At 40.6% G+C, this 20566-nt stretch overlaps 2 protein-coding genes across 17 annotated transcripts in view; both read right to left on the minus strand.

Moving 5' to 3' along the window:
- The window catches only part of csnk1g1 (casein kinase 1, gamma 1), a 49361-nt gene that overhangs the window by 15168 nt on the left and 13627 nt on the right, over nucleotides 1–20566 (minus strand). The window contains 2 exon segments of the mRNA XM_051936762.1: nucleotides 2–152; nucleotides 7874–8025. Coding sequence (XP_051792722.1) covers nucleotides 2–152; nucleotides 7874–8025 — 303 coding nt within the window.
- Nucleotides 8033–19878, minus strand: LOC127530310 (uncharacterized). Of its 16 annotated transcripts, none has more exons than XM_051936822.1 (3): nucleotides 13310–19878; nucleotides 12835–12902; nucleotides 8033–12632 (listed from the first exon to the last, which is right to left on the minus strand). In XM_051936822.1, exon 1 carries the CDS (start codon nucleotides 17894–17896, stop codon nucleotides 16514–16516), a length of 1383 nt encoding a protein of 460 aa, XP_051792782.1. In that variant the 5' UTR covers nucleotides 17897–19878; the 3' UTR covers nucleotides 8033–12632; nucleotides 12835–12902; nucleotides 13310–16513. The 16 variants fall into 16 exon arrangements, 10 of the variants coding, with proteins under 10 accessions (XP_051792782.1, XP_051792738.1, XP_051792764.1 ...); XM_051936778.1 differs by having other exon boundaries at nucleotides 8033–12801; XM_051936804.1 differs by having other exon boundaries at nucleotides 12734–12902.

Here is a 20566-nt window from a genome sequence, read left to right on the forward strand (position 1 = left end):
GTCTCGGGGTCGATGTACTCCTTGGCCAGGCCAAAGTCGATGATGTGGATGATGTGCTCCTTTTTGTTCCCTTGCCGTCCGATGAGGAAGTTTTCAGGTTTTACATCTCTATAGATGAGATTTTTAGAGTGCACATACTCCATCCGTGAAATCTGGGACGGAAGAATTCAACAAGGTCAGCAAAAAGAACCAGAAATAAAAAAACACAAAGAAAAATAACAAACTCATATCAGCAAAGTGGGAATTAAGATGTCAGTATGACTGCTGAGACGTGTTCAACAACAGAGTAACAGAGTATTCCCACAGTAACTGATCTGTTTTATGACACATTAAATCACCACTGCATGGATCTGACTCCAGCAGATGAGTTTATTATGTCCGGTTCAGAATGAGTCGTCTGTTGAAACAGGACGTTCAGTGACTCATATCTGGGAAACCAACCACGATTTTCACTCTTGATTAATCTGTTATTATTATTAGATTTATTATGTTATGTGTTATTATTATGTTAGATTATTTTCTCGACTGATCAAATAATAATAACATTTAAAAAAGAGGAATCAGATCATTTAGACTTGGTTCTTTAACCCTCCTGTTGTCTTCATTTATGGGCAACAAAAAAATATCGTTTCCTCGTCTGAAAAAAAAATCCAAAAACTCAGCAAAAAGACTCACCAAATTTTGGAGAATTTGCAAAACCTTCAAAAAGAAAATTCCAATAATTCCTTGAAAGTTTCTCTTATAAATTGTATTTGAAATAAAAATTTAAAAAAAAAATCCTGTAAATATTTTCAAAAAATGAGTAAAAATCTTCCAAAAAAACCCTAAAAATATCTAAAGTGCTTACATATATATCGGTCTTCCAAAATCCAGTGAAATTTGCTGGATTTTGGTTGATTTGTATGTGAATGTTAAGAAACATTTTTAACATTTCTTTTTTCCACCAAAACTGTTCAAAGATTTCCCAAAATGTTGAAAAAGTGAACATCAGAAGTTTCACTGTGAAAATATGTTTTTTCTCCACATTTTCAAACTTTATAACGGGTCAGTTTGACCCTCAGAGGGATACAAAACATGACTTAAATTGATTATCCAAACTGTACTTTATACTTTAATGACAGCTAATGAACACACTGTAGCAGCTTTATCCAGTGCTACCATTCAGAAAAAGCCACTGAGATGGAGAAGCATCATGCTGGGACTCTGGACTACAAGCACAAGTGAATAAAAAAGCTCAGAGGACAAACGATATACACACGTGGACAAAATTGTTGGTACCCCTCAGTTAAAGAAGGAAAAACCCACAATTCTCACTGAAATCACTTGAAACTCACAAAAGTAACAATAAATAAAAATTTATTGAAAATTAAATAATCAAAATCAGCCATCACTTTTGAATTGTTGATTAACATAATTATTTAAAAAAACAAACTAATGAAATAGGGCTGGACAAAAATGATGGTACCCATAACTTAATATTTTGTTGCACAACCTTTTGAGGCAATCACTGCAATTAAACGATTTCTGTATTTGTCAATGAGCGTTCTGCAGCTGTCAACAGGTATTTTGGCCCACTCCTCATGAGCAAACAGCTCCAGTTGTCTCAGGTTTGATGGGTGTCTTCTCCAAATGGCATGTTTCAGCTCCTTCCACATATGTTCAATGGGATTCAGATCTGGGCTCATAGAAGGCCACTTTAGAATAGTCCAACGCTTTTCTCTCAGCCATTCTTGGGTGTTTTTGGCTGTGTGTTTTGGATGGTTGTCCTGTTGGAAGACCCATGACCTGCGACTGAGACCAAGCTTTCTGACACTAGGCAGCACATTTCTCTCCAGAATGCCTTGATAGTCTTCAGATTTCATCGTACCTTGCACACTTTCAAGACACCCTGTGCCAGATGCAGCAAAGCAGCCCCAAAACATTACTGAGCCTCCTCCATGTTTCACCGTAGGGACAGTGTTCTTTTCTTCGTATGCTTGGTTTTTGAGTCTATGAACATAGAGTTGATGTGCCTTACCAAAAAGCTCCAGTTTGGTCTCATCTGTCCAAAGGACATTCTCCCAGAAGCTTTGTGGCTTGTCAACATGCATTTTTGCAAATTCCAGTCTGGCTTTTTTATGAGTTTTTTTCAGCAGTGGTGTCCTCCTTGGTCGTCTCCCATGAAGTCCACTTTGGCTCAAACAACGACGAATGGTGCGATCTGACACTGATGTACCTTGGCCTTGGAGTTCACCTTTAATTTCTTTGGAGGTTGCTCTGGGCTCTTTGGATACAATTCCAACGATCCGTCTCTTCAATTTGTCATCAATTTTCCTCTTGCGGCCACGTCCAGGGAGGTTGGCTACTGTCCCGTGGGTCTTGAACTTCTGAATAATATGAGCCACTGTTGTCACAGGAACTTCAAGCTGTTTAGAGATGGTCTTATAGCCTTTACCTTTAAGATGTTTGTCTATCATTTTTTTTCGGATGTCCTGGGACAATTCTCTCCTTCGCTTTCTGTTGTCCATGTTCAGTGTGGTACACACCTTTTCACCAAACAGCAGGGTGACTACTTGTCTCCCTTTAAATAGGCAGACTGACTGATTATGAGTTTGGAAACACCTGTGATGTCAATTAAATGACACACCTGAGTTAATCATGTCACTCTGGTCAAATAGTTTTCAATCTTTTATAGAGGTACCATCATTTTTGTCCAGGCCTGTTTCATTAGTTTGTTTTTTTAAATAATTATGTTAATCAACAATTCAAAAGTAATGGCTGATTTTGATTATTTAATTTTCAATAAATTTTTATTTATTGTTACTTTTGTGAGTTTCAAGTGATTTCAGTGAGAATTGTGGGTTTTTCCTTCTTTAACTGAGGGGTACCAACAATTTTGTCCACGTGTGTAATTAGTGCTGGTGTGGTCCTTTACTGTAGCTGAAGATGGGATCAAAGTGAAACCCTCCTTTGTGCCAGAGATAAAGAGATGAGAGGACGGAGTGGTTCTGAAACACCAGGTCCATGTTCTGCTGTTTGGCCGCTTCCTTTACAAATCTGCAGAGGATATCTATATTTCAAGAGCTCTGCAGATTTTGTGCTGACAAAATGAAATGTTAGAAATGTTGAGACGTCTGAGGCAGCTCCTTAATGAGATTCAGTGATGGCTCTGCTCTTTCTGACAGCTTCAGCCCGACTCCGACCAAATTTCTAGTTTCCTTACAGGAAACAGGAGAGTCTGCTCTGATGCTGCTCTGTGGACATGTGGTCACATCAAACCCACCACATTCTGCATTACTGTGCTCACACAGACCCTGGAGAACAGCTGGATACGGACGTTTATGCATTCATTTCAAAACCAGAAATTTAAAATCATTTCTAGACCAGGACAAGTTGTTCTGATCAGAAAGTAAAACATTAGATTGTTCTTTTGTCATTTTGTGTCTGTTTTGTCTGATTTTTGTCACATTGATCATGCAGTAAAATCCTCCATGGTTCAGTTCCAGGTGACTAAATGTTGTGTTCCTTTGTAGACACTCTGTGATCTGGAAGCTGTGATGTGGAAATGATAAACTGAGGATGAATGCTGATGAAACTGAACTTATTTTTCTTCATAAATGTCAGGTTGTTCATGATGTTTAGTTTAATAGATAATTTGTGAAATGTGAACATTTTCAGAATGAACATTTCTGCACTAAAACAAAGGAGTTGTGGTTATTTACAGGTTATTATGCTGTGGTTTTACTGGTTTCACTGGAGATCAGACTGGACTGAATGTGGACCCTGAACTAAGATCGGTTTGACTCTCCTATCCTAAATAATCAGTCCCTCCAGGAATTCACAATGTTGTGATGGCAACAATTCACACAAATTCAACCAATCTCTGTGAATTTTGAGCGACCTTGAAATTTCATCCAATCACTGCAACTTTTCCATAATTTTGTCCCGCCTCCCGTGAGTTCCACCAATCACAGCAGTCCCAAACATAACGCACGTACGTCACTGACATCACTTCCTGTTTCTGGTCTGAAGATGCAGACATGTCCCATTCTGATGTCTCTCATTTACCAACAAAAATTACTGCTGAAGACGTAAAAACAATTCCTGATGTTCTTCACCAAAGCAGAGCTAAACTGTTTTACACCCGTGAAATACTGTGGTGGAAAACAAACGAAAACCATCGACTGACAAACACTTTTCTGCCTCCAAACATATCAGGAGAACGTCTGAAAGGAGCGGAAACAGAGCAGACAGATCACCGTGATGGAAGCTGTTGATCCAGATCAGACAGAAATGTCCAAACATGATTCATTCAACATAAATGATCATTTAGTGCCTAAAATCTACCAACCACTTCATGTTAAACCAGGATCTGGCTGCTAGTTTCCCACCGTGGTGTTCCAGTTTGTGGAAATGAGTTGGAGCGTTAAAGAATTAGTTTAGAAAGAAATATTGCCCATTAAAATGTTGAAACATGTTTCAAAATCTTGTTAACAACCGTCACTGTCTCCTGCAATTTCATCGCAGCAAATACGCTTCAAACGTTGCAACTGACATCACAATTTACTAGAAAAGCTGCCACGAATTCAGACGTTTTAGGGAGAAAAATCTGGAAAAACACCATGAAATCCTGGAGGAACTGAATGATGCTTTGCTGCTCCGATTTATCCCACCAAATCCCAGAACCAGGTCACTGAATGAAAGAAGCATGAATTTCTAAGAACCTGTTTTATCTTCAATCAGCAGCTTTTGCTATTTGCTGCTCAACGTATTGGGTGTGTAAGTTCAAAGAGCCCATATTATGCACATTTACAGGCTCATAATTGTATTTTTTGGGTCTACTAGAACACATTTACAGTCTTTCCTGCTGCAGCGTCTTTATTCCCTGCAGAAAGCCGGTGATTGGTGGCCTGATGAGGACAGGAGGGAGACGGGACTCTGGAAACAGTGACGGATACCAATGAAGCTTCTCGTGCTTTGTTTGAGGTGGTGCCAGAATAGCTGCCGGTAGGTGTTATGCAAATTAAAGGTGATGTAAATAAGCAACAGATGAAAAACCAGAACTTCTACTGAGGCGTTCCAGGCAGGTCAGGAGCCGTTTCTGTGAATGAACCGACTCTGTCTGGCCTCTATGGACTAAAAAGCTGCAACACACCAAAGAAAAGGGAAAAACTCCCAAAACATGGACTCCAGCTGTGACAATAAAGTTCTAACTCTGAAGGATGCCTACTAGGTTTATCCAGATTGTTGGAGCCATTTCAGCTGGTAACCAGCAGGTGGTGCTGTGACTAGTTACCTGTGGATTTAAAGGCCACAGGTGTGGCGCAAACAAGAAGTAATTGTTTTTAATGTGGCGTGGCAGACTGTAGGAAAGACTTTGCTCTTTGTTAAGTTTGATGAGAAAATAAATTGATGACTCCGTTCATAATTGTGAGTTTGGACCGTGACTTTTTTTTTTAATAGACTCTACTGGTGTTATTTTTGGACTATGAGGGCGTACAAGAGCACGTCAGAGCAGCCAGAAAGCCACGCGTTCCTAACAGAACCAAGCTTGTGTCATCAGTCACATCTGTTGTTTTACTCATCTGTCAACAGAGCAAACTGTAGAATCAGACTGTAAGGTCTGCATGTTCTCATCCTCTGAGACTGCCACTGATTGGACAGCAGGAAGGACGTTCATGGAAAGACGTCTTTAACCCTGGTGTTGTCCTGAGGGTCAAACTGACCCGGTTTAAAGTTTGAAAATGTGGGAAAAATATATATGTATTCACAGTGAAACTTCTGATGTCCACATCTTCAACATTTTGGGAAATCTTTGAACATTTTTTGGTGGAAAAAAGAAATGTTGAAAATGTTTCTTTAATGCATAGGAATTTCAAGAATGTCCGACGGCTGCAAACGCGATTATACAAACACTATACGCCGATGGAAAGCTTAGATTCTCATGAATCCGCCGGTATAAACCACTTTCAGATGTGATTACCACAGCGGGTGAGAAAAACACATTTGTCCGACAAAAACAAATATCCATCCATCCGTTCTCTATACACGGCTTCAACGCACACAGCGCGACTCACATTTCCGGGTTTATTATTACACACAGAAAAAAAGATTCCACAAAAAACGGCCATAATCCAACCTTTTACATCAGATGACACAAGCCAGGAAACTATTTTGTCCAAAACATGTCCTGAAGTCGGTATAAAATCCCCGAATCGGTCGTTTTCAAGGAAATGCACCTCGCGATGCCCGTCCAATATTCCCCGTATTTTTCGTAATTTTTTTTAATTTAAAAATAGAATATTAGCGATTTTTTTGTACTGAAAACGGCTGGAATTGACTGAAGCTTAAAGGGTTAACAACATTTACATAAAAACCTTTTTTGTGAATGTTCTTAACGAAAACAGAAGTTTTACTGATATATATATATATATATAATCACTTTGGATATTTGGGGATTTTTTGGAAGATTTTTACTCATTTTTTGAAATATTTACAAGAATCTTCTTGTCAAGTTTGGGAGATTTAAAAAAAAAACTTTTAAGAAACATTTTTAAGAATTATTGGAATTTTCTTCCTGAAAGTTTTGTACGTTTTCAGAAATTTGGGGATTTTTTTGCTGAATTTTTGGATTTTTTTTAGACAAGGAAAGTGTATTTTTTGTGTCCGTAAATGAAGACAACAGGAGGGTTAAATGTTGAATTCCTTTGGAAAAGAAACCGTTTATTTTGGATGTTTACCACAGGAATGGAGGAAAAAGGATAAATATCTATGGAGTGCTTTTTTGTTTGCAAGTTAGAAATCTACACCAAAGCAAAAGTTATCACAGGATATTACAACACTAAATATTAATAAAATATAAGAGATGATCAGAAACATGACTGATTTGTAGCATGTTGGGAAATGTTTGTCTGAGAATGTAAAGACAAAGTAATGGTTATCAGTTTAAAGACTAAAAAGAGGAGCTTCAGTTTTTGTGCATAAATATGTTTATTAAACTTATTTACCTCTTTAAAAATCACTAATCTGAGTGCTGAAGCTAAAAAGAGACATCAGACGACGTGCTGCAACTTTTTGTCTCCTTCGTTTCAAAGTAAAACCTTCTCACTGATTCAGGGGAGAGAATTCCTTAAAAACCAGGAGAACTTCTGCTGTGAAATGTCTAGAAAAAGCTTAAATGTCCTTAAGTTTCATCAGCAGCATAAAAACAGTTCATCAGAATGAATGAAAACGCACCGCTAAAAACAGGCTGATGGATGTTACAGCATGTAATTAATTGTGTGGGAGAATCTTCTGAATCCACCATGAGGTGCATTAAAGCACCATAGTGTCTGGTAAAGTGGACTTTCTACATCACCACATAATCTACAGCACTCTGCTCAGTTATTGGTCTGCTCCTGATGATGTTTTATTCTAACTGAAACGCCTAAACTCATGATATCTATTAGCATCTGTTCTTACATTTTTTATGTGGCTGTGAGTTAAACTGCCTCTCTGCACTGCATAATCAAAAAAAAAAAACCCAAAAGCATAAAATTAATGGCAGAAACTTTCAGCTGAAAGTAATGGATTAATGGTTAGCTAAAACTAATAAATACCGAATTGAAAGGAACTTATAAATGCATAAAATACTCCGATAAACACTGGATAGATGGTGAATAAGGACTGCTAGATTAATAGTAACAGAGAGAAAAGATTTATATAGATAGGTAAAATGATGGCTAAATTAGAGAAGTATCTTTAGGTGATGAATAATTAGGTAAATACTGAGCTATTTTAATAAATTCATGGAGGAATCATCAGCATAGAGTCCCTACCAATGTTAAATATTAGCATTGAATCAATCAGAACAAGTAGAAGGAACTTCCTGTGTCAAATGAAGCTCTAAACCCACCAGCTGGATGGCGATCATTAAGACGGTCTTCAGAGAGAAGGTCCGGTCACAAAGGTCAAAGAGGTCCTCTAGACTGGGGCCCAGCAGCTCCAGGACCATGGCGTTGTATTTCCCACACGGCCCGAAGTAAAACACCTGGGGCACACCTTCAGCTGAAGACAAGAAGGACACAAGTTAGACTCACAGGAGACACAGAGATCCCTGTAATCGTCTTCTAGTAACCTCAAGTCTTTATTGTGGAGCACATCAAAGATCTCAGAGAGCCTGGTAGGAGCTCAGACAGTAAACAGAAATGTGTTGGGGGAGAGTAGATCATAGCGTACCCTGAGTGTTTGTCAGTTGTATAAACTGGAGCTCATTCTGACAGTTAAGGTGACTGTTTATTATTCCTGTCTCTGGTGACTGATGATGTTTTTCATTAGGTCCAAGGTGAGCCATCAGACTGGAGGAGGAGCTGCAGGAGGTCAGTGAGGTCAGAGGAGCTGCTGGCTGAACACTGAGCCTAAAGAACAACCCAACCCTCCAGATAGAACCTGTACTGAAGGCTGAACACTAAACGCTGTCTCACATCCCATCCTCTCTGCTCCAAACATCATCCTTCACTTCTTATTTTACTAACAGTGTTCAGTCTGGGATGGGCTGTTTACTGTTCTGATGATCCTTTAAGAACTTAACCCTCAAGCGACCAAGCTACTTAAAATGTCATTTATGACCCCGGTATGTTTAATACAGGAATACGTCTACTTTAGTGCCTCTTTTTGTGCTTTCATACCAAATCCACTCCACTGTATTTTAAGACAGATATTCTAAAATATTCTGATGTAATTACTCATGGATTTTAATCATTTTTGACTCAGAGCTAAAGTAAAAACTATATGAACAATTTGGCTCACAATAAGAACACAAGAACATTTTTTAGAGACGCTCTGTCTGCCACTGCTTTTAAACTTTCCTCAATACTAAATCAGAAGTACAGAAAAACAGAATCTACACAAACGTCTGTTGATGTGCAGTGTAGCATGCAGAGAAGTGTTTAGATGACTGAAGTATCTGAACAGTGGAACAGTCCAAATGAGACGCCAAGTCTGCATAAAAGTCCTGAAAAGTAGTCATTAGATTCAGCTACCAGTGATGTCTCAGGAAGTCTTCATAAGCAGCTCCTCTGGGCTATGTTCTAGACACGCTGGCTTTCACATAGAGCACATGCATGTGACACTTTACATGTATGTACCTCTACCTGCTCTCCTTACAGGCAGATCTTGATCACCTGCTTGACGATGGACCTCATGGTCAGATTCTATCCCAGAAAGGTCTGACATGTCAGAGATATGATCTTCATTGTCAGATACTGACTCATCTCCATCAGTAGAGCTTTTTTATCATCACTTTGCTAATCAAGAATCTGTCTCAGTGCTTCTGCAACAGTACATCTTTCTGCTCTAGGTCTGCAACACTGCTAAACACTGAAATACAGTGATTATAGGTAGAAAGAAGGAAATAAAACCAACATCAACAATAGTAAAAAACTTATACATCTTCGTGGGGTCCTAAGGGACAAGTTTCCATTATCCTGGTCACACCAGCTGGTCGATCCCTGAAAAACACTGAGCAGCTGTAGGACAAGTAGACGGACAAATTCATGGTAGGAAACATTTTTCAGATGAAATATACAAAAACGGCAAATATAATTATACGGCTGGAGTCCTAAATGACTTCACTGTGTGGCTTGAAGGTTAAACTTCTGGAAAGTGAGGGAGCTTAATGCCTAAAACTGTAATCTGAAGAGGTTTTATTTTCTTTCTGCAGTTGTTAATGAAGCACACAAAGACCAGATTATAGCAAAGTCTCACTGAGCAACACACACACACGCACCTATGTCTGGTTCTGCTATTCCCGTGGGGACCTACCATTGACTCCCATTCATATCTAACCCTAATCTTAACCCAGACCAAAACAATGTCCAACCCTAAAGAAACGTTTTTGCACTTTTACTTTTTTCAGTAACAACAACATGGCCAAGAAAACACTGTTTAAACTTGTGGGGACCTCATTTTTGGTCCCCACCGAGATAGCAGAAACAAGTATACACACACACACACACACACACACACACAGACACACACAGACACACACACACACACAGACACACACACACACACACACACACACACACACACACACACACACACACACACACACACACACACACACACACACACTATGAAGTCTAAAGTTTTCCAGGATGCATTCATTTTTAATTATCTGTAATTGTCGGTATTTTTTTGCCCTCATCATGACCACATCCTGAACTTTACTTTCAAAGACAGAGAAATCAGGTCAAACTGCTAATTGCCTTCAGGGGAGCATGATTCAAAGTCTGCTCCGGCTAACTGCTAGTCAGAGAACTATTAAATAAAATCACTCTCCAGAAAGTTCAAAGAAAGCCTCAATCACACAGCCCTGACTTATCAGACCACTTAGCTCAGTCCTTGGAAATACAGAACTGCATAGAAGTTTCAGGACAAAAGTACAGGAGCCTTGATTGCTTTTCATGTCCCAGATCCTAAAGCCAGAGCCTGAATAATGACAATCTGCTGATTCCAGCATTAAATAACTGATGGAGACGACATGAAGCAGCTTTCTTTGTGTTGTGTGTGTAAAATAACACAACAAAAGGAAAACAAACCAAACATCCCATTATAATGCAGATGATCATTCATATCTGAACAAATACGTCTATTTTTGAATGCACACATCTCCATATATGAATGTAAACACATCACTACAGGCACACAACCTTATATATCTGGCAAATAAACATAAAGGATGAGTCCTTTGCACTATTGTGTGTCCCTGTTCTATTTAAACCAGATCTTCATACATGGCACTGTGACCTACAGGGGAAACTTTAATTTAGCAAAAATAAACGGTCTAAGATACCGCTCACTGCATAAAAACCAAGAACAACTACTTTGGAAGCATTTAATCATAATAAACTAGTGTATACAGCATGTTTTTACAGGGCTTTTTTCTGCCTGAACGGGATTTATTATAATTATGCTCATTTAAATCTGCATTAACTGGCTTTTTTGGGGCCGTGTGGGGAACATAAAACAGCATGCAAACACAAAAAGTGACATTTCTTCTCCTTATAAAGTTCATATGGTTAATATGTTGGAAACATAATATCTGTGTCAATGGACAAACTTAAAGACTTTTTCCATCTGCAAACTCAACCCATGGACAGACACAGATAGGGGAGACGGTTCTAAGACGTTTTTAAATTTCCACCATAAACTTATCGTCCGGCTCCAGTCATTAAACTAGAGGCTGATTTTAAGAAAGCTAAATGTCATGATGTCATTTCTTCACATATTTATACTGAGTATGTCACTGAAGACATCTGACCTGCCGGCTGGGTGATGAAAAACACACTGAAAGGTGGCATGAATGCTGTCAGCCAGCATATGGGCATGTAGGAGCCCCACTGAGCTCCATCCTGGGTTTCTGGACACCATCATGGAGTTCTGTGGGTCGCTAATTGGACCATAGGAATGAGTGCCTTGAAACCACGGGTGTCTGTGGAAGGCCTGAGATTGGAGATGTGCTGTAAATAAACAGTTGGTTAATTGAAAATGAGGCTGGTCAAGCTTTTAACTAGCAGAAGGAACACCAGGGACGGAAGAACCACCAGCGTCGAAAAGTAAAAGTAGAAAACAGCCACCACAGAAGGCTGAATCTGCAAAGTACAGTCTAATTCTGCAGGAAGACTTTGATGGAAGATACCAATTTTGTAGGTACCACTTTTGACTTCTCTCATCCAATTTTGTTCAACATAATGAGAGAGATGCTTGGGTGTAGCACTGACTGGGTCTGCAGGATATTTCTACTATTTACTGCAAACGAGTGAAATGCAAAAGACAAACAAAGACGGCAGCTTCAACAAAACGTCCACACTAGCATTGGTGAGGGAATGAGCAGAACAGCAAAGCATGATTTACTTCTGTTTAGGACTCTAAACACAGTGCGATTTTAACAATCCTATAAGTTCCCATCTCATTACACTGTACCATATGAATCAAATAATCTTTGTGCATGACATGAAGTTTGCTCTGTGCAGACTGACAGGGAAACTAGCCAAACGTGAACCCTACAATCACAGGAAAATTAGCCAAACATGATCCCTACAATCACAGAGAAACTAGCCAAACGTGAACCCTACAATCACAGGAAAATTAGCCAAACATGATCCCTACAATCACAGGGAAACTAGCCAAACATGAACCCTACAATCACAGGGAAACTAGCCAAACATGAACCCTACAATCACAGCGTAACTAGCCAAACATGAACCCTACAATCACAGGAAAATTAGCCAAACATGAACCCTACAATCACAGGGAAACTAGCCAAACATGAACCCTACAATCACAGGAAAATTAGCCAAACATGATCCCTACAATCACAGGGTAACTAGCCAAACATGAACCCTACAATCACAGGAAAATTAGCCAAACATGAACCCTACAATCACAGGGAAACTAGCCAAACATGAACCCTACCATCACAGGGAAACTAGCCAAACATGAGCCTACAATCACAGGGAAACTAGCCAAACATGAGCCTACAATCACAGGGAAACTAGCCAAACATGAACCCTACAATCACAGGGAAACTAGCCAAACATGAACCCTACAATCACAGGGAAACTAGCCAAACATGAACCCTACAATCACAGGGAAACTAGCCAAACATGAGCCTACAATCACAGGGAAACTAGCCAAACATGAACCCTACAATCACAGGGAAACTAGCCAAACATGAGCCCTACAATCACAGGGAAACTAGCCAAACATGAACCCTACAATCACAGGGAAACTAGCCAAACATGAACCCTACAATCACAGGGAAACTAGCCAAACATGAGCCTACAATCACAGGGAAACTAGCCAAACATGAACCCTACAATCACAGGGAAACTAGCCAAACATGAACCCTACAATCACAGGGAAACTAGCCAAACATGAGCCTACAATCACAGGGAAACTAGCCAAACATGAACCCTACAATCACAGGGAAACTAGCCAAACATGAGCCCTACAATCACAGGGAAACTAGCCAAACATGAACCCTACAATCACAGGGAAACTAGCCAAACATGAGCCCTACAATCACAGGGAAACTAGCCAAACATGAACCCTACAATCACAGGGAAACTAGCCAAACATTAACCCTACAATCACAGAGAAACTAGCCAAACATTAACCCTACAATCACAGAGAAACTAGCCAAACATGAACCCTACAATCACAGGGAAACTAGCCAAACATGAGCCCTACAATCACAGGGAAACTAGCCAAACATGAACCCTACAATCACAGGGAAACTAGCCAAACATTAACCCTACAATCACAGAGAAACTAGCCAAACATTAACCCTACAATCACAGAGAAACTAGCCAAACATGAACCCTACAATCACAGGGAAACTAGCCAAACGTGAACCCTACAATCACAGGGAAACTAGCCAAACATGAACCCTACAATCACAGGGAAACTAGCCAAACGTGAACCCTACAATCACAGGGAAACTAGCCACACATGAACTTGTTAGCATCACCTAGCTTTTTAAGTTAGCATTTACTGTTATGGTCTATCAATTTCCAACAAAACACACTTGTCTGTTTAAATCCCACAGGCTTGTTTTGATGTGTTTTGTCTCCATAAATCATCTGACTGGGTTTACTGATCAGTACGTCATTTCATCCTGCATTTCTATTGGTTAGTTAGTTGTTGTAGGTCCAGCAGCATCACACTGTAAGATGATCATCCAGAATTTATGGCAGCTTGTCTTTGGTCACCATGACAACGGTCGTCCTTGAACCTGTCTCACAGTGCGACATAGGACCACCGATTTAGAGCCAAAACCAAAGATATCTTCACCATTCTCTCACCGTTGTCATCTTTGGTCTGGGACGGCTGGAAACCTCTCAGAGTGTGGGGGTCTTTAGAGGAAAATGGCTGCAGATTGTTAGATAAGCTTTTGAATTTCAGCTTTTACTTCATGCTGCTCAACCCTTAGAGATCAGTACAAAAGTCCTAAGCAGGTTTGATGTGGACTTCAGTAGACGTATCGCTGAATAAAACCGGCTGAATACCTTTTCCTATGCATTACTGTAATCTAATAGAGCTGCCGGCTGCAGCGCTTCATGATGAAAGGGGAATAAGATGAATGAATGTGATTGGTTCTCATCCACTTCACGGTGTTTCAACCTGCTGTCAGATCAGACGTTTGTCTGGACGACGGGACCAGAGCTTAGCTCGGATGTTTTATTCAACCATCTGCTAGTAGTTGTTCTGCTGTTCAAAAAAAGAAAAAAAGTCAATTTTTACTCAAAGTCCTATTTGATCTCCTTTGTGCCAAACATGCTGTAGAACTAGTTTATGCTGTAATTGTGTTGTAACGGCCACAGGACACCGATTAGAAGGGCTCTGCTCCACAACAAACACGCGTTACACCAACATTTCATCATGCATGTGCACAGCATCAAAGAGCATGTCCCAATACTGGAGGAAAACATAGAAACTATGTCGTTACTACTGTGTGAGAAGACTGCATGTTTTCCTCGTGATGTGTGGGTTTCCTCCCACAGGTCAGGGGAGTTTGTGACTCTAAATGGACTGTAGGTGTGTTTTCCTGCTTATATACAGGATGTGTGCGTCAGCGCTGTAAAAGTTTCATCATCTGTCTATGCTGTGCCCCGATGCATGCTGGGAGAGACCCACCCCTCAGGCTGCACAGGTTGGGAGTTTTGTGGGATTTTTTATGCATTGAGGACATTTTGTTGCCCCACACAGAGGTTTTAGGGATTCTCCAAAGGAAAATTAGAGCTTAAAAATGACAATAAAAAATAAATATACACGACCAGACACATCTCATTAAATGGTTTTTATTTGATTATTTTATACATTCTAGATTAATACTGAAGACAACAAACTATAAAATAACACATACAGTATTATGTTGTAAACAACAAAGTGTTAATTTTCAGTATTAATGTAGAAAATAATAAAAATAAATAAAAAGCACAGAATGAGAAGGCGTGTCCAAACTTCTGACTGGTACTGTATATTTTTCCAACATGTTTTGTTTGTTGGGGTTTCATTTATCCATTTCTGTTTATGAAATGTTCATAAATAACTGGAAAACATCCAGACTACGATCCGGTAAGACAGACTCATCGTCTTTAGTGCAGATGGATCGATGGGGCTTTCTGTCGTACGTATCACCCCCTAAAGGCTCGTTCTGGACAGGAAAAGCCGTGGAGATGATTCACTTTTAATTGGTTGCTCAGCTCCATTCTCATATCAAGTTGGCCTCTTTCTGTTTTAGATCTGCCGGCCTGCTTCTGCTTTCCCTAAATATGCATTGATGGCTGAGAAACTGTTCATTTACTGACCTTTATAACTACTGTACTCCATGTGGTACACAGCCGTACATACAAAGGGTATTCAGTAGTCTGAATTCTTCTAAATGTTGGTAAACGATGGAACATTTACAGCCACCAACTGTACGATAAATAAAGCTGGAAAGGAGAGTTGTAATAAGGTACTTATTTATAGTTAAAGCAGATATGGTGGCCACTAAAGTCGGTTTTAGGAAGCAGAGAGGACTGCTGGCAGGGAAGTGATGAACATATTTTAGCCTCCTAGAAAGAGGTCTTTGACATTCCTACACATAAATGCAGCCGTTTACTTTCTCTGGTGAAGCAGGAATAAAGAAGCTCTACAGCTGAGAAAGCACAGTACCAAAGGACAGTGTTGTCTGATGTAAAGTGGTGAGAATATCATGAATACCACAAACACTTAAACCAGCGGGGTCCAACCCATTTTAGTTCAGCTTCCACATTAAAGACCAAAACAGAACATTCCTATACATGAAGCTGTAAAGTTCCAAACTGTTTTTGAGAGGAATGGTCCTTTTATCTCAGCGTCCTGAATTCCAGAATATGTTGCATTAAATCCTCACACCAAGAAAAGCTTTTTCAGATTGATAGGGAGCTGAGCTAGCGTGTTTCCTGAGCAGTTGTATGATAAAAAGTACATGGAGATCATTTGTGTTACATAAATACATGTTACAAATATATACAAGTTTTAGGACAGGTTCTAATTTATTTGAATGAGAAAGTGTCCTAAAACTTTTGACAGGGGGTGTACATCATCCAGAACTTGGAATGTTTTTGCTTTTTGTATATAAATCTTTAGGTTTCACAAGTTAAAGCAGCCTAACATAAAAACTGACCTGAAGCTTTGACTTTAATTTAGAAACAAAATTATACTATTGTTAGAACAACTCCTAATGTTTCCCTTTGAGTACAAAAAGCATTTTTGGCAGACAAAAAACAACCAAAAAGAAGACAAAACATTCTAAAAAAACAAGACACAAAACAACAAAAACATGAGACAAACGACAAGTCAGACAAAAAAAACAACAACAAAAACAGACAAAATATTACAAAAATGAGACACAAAATGACAAAAGAACAATGAGCAATCCAGTATTTTACTTTCTGATCCAAACAACTTGTCATGGTCTAGAAATGATTTTAAATTTATAGTTTTAATAATTTACAATCTGCAGTTAATGTCTTCTCTGGAATTTTTCCACTCTGAGGGCCGGATTGGACCCTCTGGAGGACCACTTTTGGACCACGGGCCTCATGTTGGACCCTCTGGAGGACCACTTTTGGTCCACGGGCCTCATGTTGGACCCTCTGGAGGACCACTTTTGGTCCACGGGCCTCATGTTGGACCCTCTGGAGGACCACTTTTGGACCACGGGCCTCATGTTGGACCCTCTGGAGGACCACTTTTGGACCACGGGCCTCATGTTGGACCCTCTGGAGGACCACTTTTGGACCACGGGCCTCATGTTGGACCCTCTGGAGGACCACTTTTGGTCCACGGGCCTCATGTTGGACCCTCTGGAGGACCACTTTTGGACCACGGGCCTCATGTTGGACCCTCTGGAGGACCACTTTTGGACCACGGGCCTCATGTTGGACCCTCTGGAGGACCGTTTTTGGACCACGGGTCTCATGTTGGACCCTCTGGAGGACCTCTTTTGGACCACGGGCCTCATGTTGGACCCTCTGGAGGACCACTTTTGGACCACGGGCCTCATGTTGGACCCTCTGGAGGACCACTTTTGGACCACGGGTCTCATGTTGGACCCTCTGGAGGACCACTTTTGGTCCACGGGCCTCATGTTGGACCCTCTGGAGGACCACTTTTGGACCACGGGCCTCATGTTGGACCCTCTGGAGGACCACTTTTGGACCACGGGCCTCATGTTGGACCCTCTGGAGGACCACTTTTGGACCACGGGTCTCATGTTGGACCCTCTGGAGGACCACTTTTGGACCACGGGTCTCATGTTGGACCCTCTGGAGGACCACTTTTGGACCACGGGCCTCATGTTGGACCCTCTGGAGGACCACTTTTGGACCACGGGCCTCATGTTGGACCCTCTGGAGGACCACTTTTGGACCACGGGTCTCATGTTGGACCCTCTGGAGGACCACTTTTGGTCCACGGGCCTCATGTTGGACCCTCTGGAGGACCACTTTTGGACCACGGGCCTCATGTTGGACCCTCTGGAGGACCGTTTTTGGTCCACGGGCCTCATGTTGGACCCTCTGGAGGACCACTTTTGGACCACGGGTCTCATGTTGGACCCTCTGGAGGACCACTTTTGGACCACGGGTCTCATGTTGGACCCTCTGGAGGACCACTTTTGGACCACGGGCCTCATGTTGGACCCTCTGGAGGACCACTTTTGGACCACGGGCCTCATGTTGGACCCTCTGGAGGACCACTTTTGGACCACGGGCCTCATGTTGGACCCTCTGGAGGACCACTTTTGGACCACGGGCCTCATGTTGGACCCTCTGGAGGACCACTTTTGGACCACGGGCCTCATGTTGGACCCTCTGGAGGACCACTTTTGGACCACGGGCCTCATGTTGGACACCTCTGACTTACACTGATAAGGATTCTATTTTTATTTGGTGTCTAAAACATGTTTTGATGCTGGTCCACAGCAGGACATTAGCGGTGCTGCAGACTGCTTCAAACTTTCTCCTAAAAGCAATAAAAGTGAAAAACTGTGTCCAGGAGCAGCTGAAAAGGTTGTTCTCCTCTAGCTCGACGAGAAATCAGCATTTGTGGTTTTTAGTAGCTCTGGTGTTGAAACAAGCACTCCATAATTCCAAACATGAAGACAGTCAGTCCCTTTAACTGACCTCTGCAGACCACAGAGCTCCAACGTCCAGAAGTCCACTAAAACACTGCACCATGGTTTCCTCTCATCCAGGCCTGTCCAACATGCGGCCCGCAACAAATGACTTTTGTCTCATGTTTTGTAGTTTTTTTCCTCATTTTTTGTCTCATCTTTGTCATTTTGCTTTATTCACTGTTTTGTGTCGTTTTGTTTCTTTTGTCTCGCTTGTGTTGTTTTTCTATTTTTTGTTGCTTTGTCTCTTTTTTGTACTTTTTTGTTTTGTTTCGTGTCGGTTGTCTTATTTTTGTCATTTTGTTCCTGCTTTTGTCGTTTTGCGTCTCATTTTTGGAACATTTTGTCTTGTTTTGTTGTTTTTTCTCTCCTCCATGGTTCAGGTCCAGGTGACTAAATGTTGTGTTCCTTTGTAGACACTCTGATCTGGAAGTTGTAATGTGGAAATGATAAACTGAGGATGAATGCTGATGAAACTGAACTGATTTTTCTTAATGAATGTCAGGTTGTTCATGATGTTTAGTACAAAGATAATTCCTTAAATGTGAACATTTTTGCAGTAAATCAAAGGAACCATCAGGAGCTGTGGTTATTTATGGGTTATTATGCTGTGGTTTTACTGGTTTTACTGGTCTGGTCCACTGGCGATCAGACTGGACTGAATGTAGAACCCAGACTAAGATGAGTTTGACTTCTCTGATCTAATCCATCATTTCTCCACTGAGAGAACTTCAGTCTCCTTCAACAGTGATCCATGGCTCCACATCAGTGAAAACAGGCCTTTCCTTTCCATGTCTGTGAAATCTATTCGGCTTTGTCACTGTTGGAAGTGTTTATTCTTGGGATGCTAACAGAGGCGGTGTCGTGTTTCAGGAGGACGTCTGCCTGCCAAGACCTTTAACAGCTCCACAGCGTCCACCCACCCCTGAACAAACCCTCTTTCTCCTCAAAAACCTTCTTGTCCTTGGCACAACAATGTATCATAATGTCCTCACATAGCAACTGGAAGAGGCTAGATTCTTAATTGAATCATCCTCGTTAATATCCAGTGACAGTTGGTTATGCATCAGAAAACAACACCTGACTGAGTCAAACCGCATTAATTCATAAAGAGCCTCTACGACCACATCAGCCGGGAGGAACGAGGCTCAGCTCAAAGCCAAGAAGAAATGAGGTCACGTTCTCCCATCTGGAGGAGGACAGAGCAGGTTAGCGCTAAGAGGCAGACCCGCTCTCTAAATATTTAATGAGTTTCCGCACAGTTGGCCTTTTCCAGCCCTGCCGTTGCAAAACAATAGCCATTATACTCCCAGTCAGGTGATCATATACGCACGTAGAACTCCAAAAAGCACATCCAGGATCAGAAGCTACAAGAAAAAATACCTCTCATTTTACACACTAAACTATCATTTATACCATCCTTCATTCCGACACTCTGATTTATAAAGACAACCTTAACCCTCCTGTTGTCCTCATTTACAGGCACCAAAAAAATATTGCTTCATCGTCTGAAAAAAATCAGCAAAAAATTCCCCAGATTTCTGAAAATTTGCAAAACCTTCAGGAAGAAAATTCCAAAAATTCCTTAAAAGTGTAATTTTAAAAAATCCACCAAATTTGGCAAGAAAATTCTTGTAAATATATATATTTTTTAAAAATGAGTAAAAATCTCCCAAAAATCCTAAAAATATCTAAAATGATTCCATATTTATCAGCAAAATTTCAAATATTTTCTTTCAGATCATTCACATAAAAATCAACCAAAATCCAGCAGAATTTGCTGGATTTTGGTTGATTTTAATGTGAATGCTCTTAAGAAACATTTTTAACATTTTTTTATTCCACCAAATTGAAAATGTGGAAATCAGAAGTTTCACTGTGAAAATATAATTTTTTCTCCACATTTTCAAACTTTAAAACGGGTTGATTTGACCCACAGGACGACACCAGGGTTAATAAATCTAACAGCATTAAGCCCTGACCTCCTCCACAGCTCCACTCAGACCATCCTTCATGTCTGGACCATTTCTACCAGGACACCAGTGGATGACTTTTAAAAGGCATTTTCTTCTATTGTTCCATTGTTCCTGGTGTTTCCCACCCATTTCCTCTGGTACCCTTAGTTTAATTCTCAGTTGTGGTCATTTAATCCTCAGAAGGTTCCTGCAGCAGCGATGCGTCAGCAGACCTGATAATCTTTATGACAAATCCAGGAATCATCAGGAGGACAGAGTTAATGGCAGAGAAGGACTGACTACTGTTCTGACTGCATCGTGTTCTCCTCAGAACACTGAATAATGAGGTTTATAGTGCACAGACAGACACACACAGTCTGTTAGTTAAAAACACACTGGAGGCAGAATAAAAACTACAACAATGTTATAATGACTGTTTATTGGA

Source organism: Acanthochromis polyacanthus, chromosome 2 (genome assembly GCF_021347895.1).
Source record: "Acanthochromis polyacanthus isolate Apoly-LR-REF ecotype Palm Island chromosome 2, KAUST_Apoly_ChrSc, whole genome shotgun sequence".
NCBI lineage: Eukaryota > Metazoa > Chordata > Actinopteri > Pomacentridae > Acanthochromis > Acanthochromis polyacanthus.

Bases quoted from the DNA above. Each gene is read 5' to 3' on its own strand.
- LOC127530310 (XM_051936833.1), bottom strand. From the start codon at position 17,896: ATGAGGCCCGTGGTCCAAAAGTGGTCCTCCAGAGGGTCCAACATGAGG.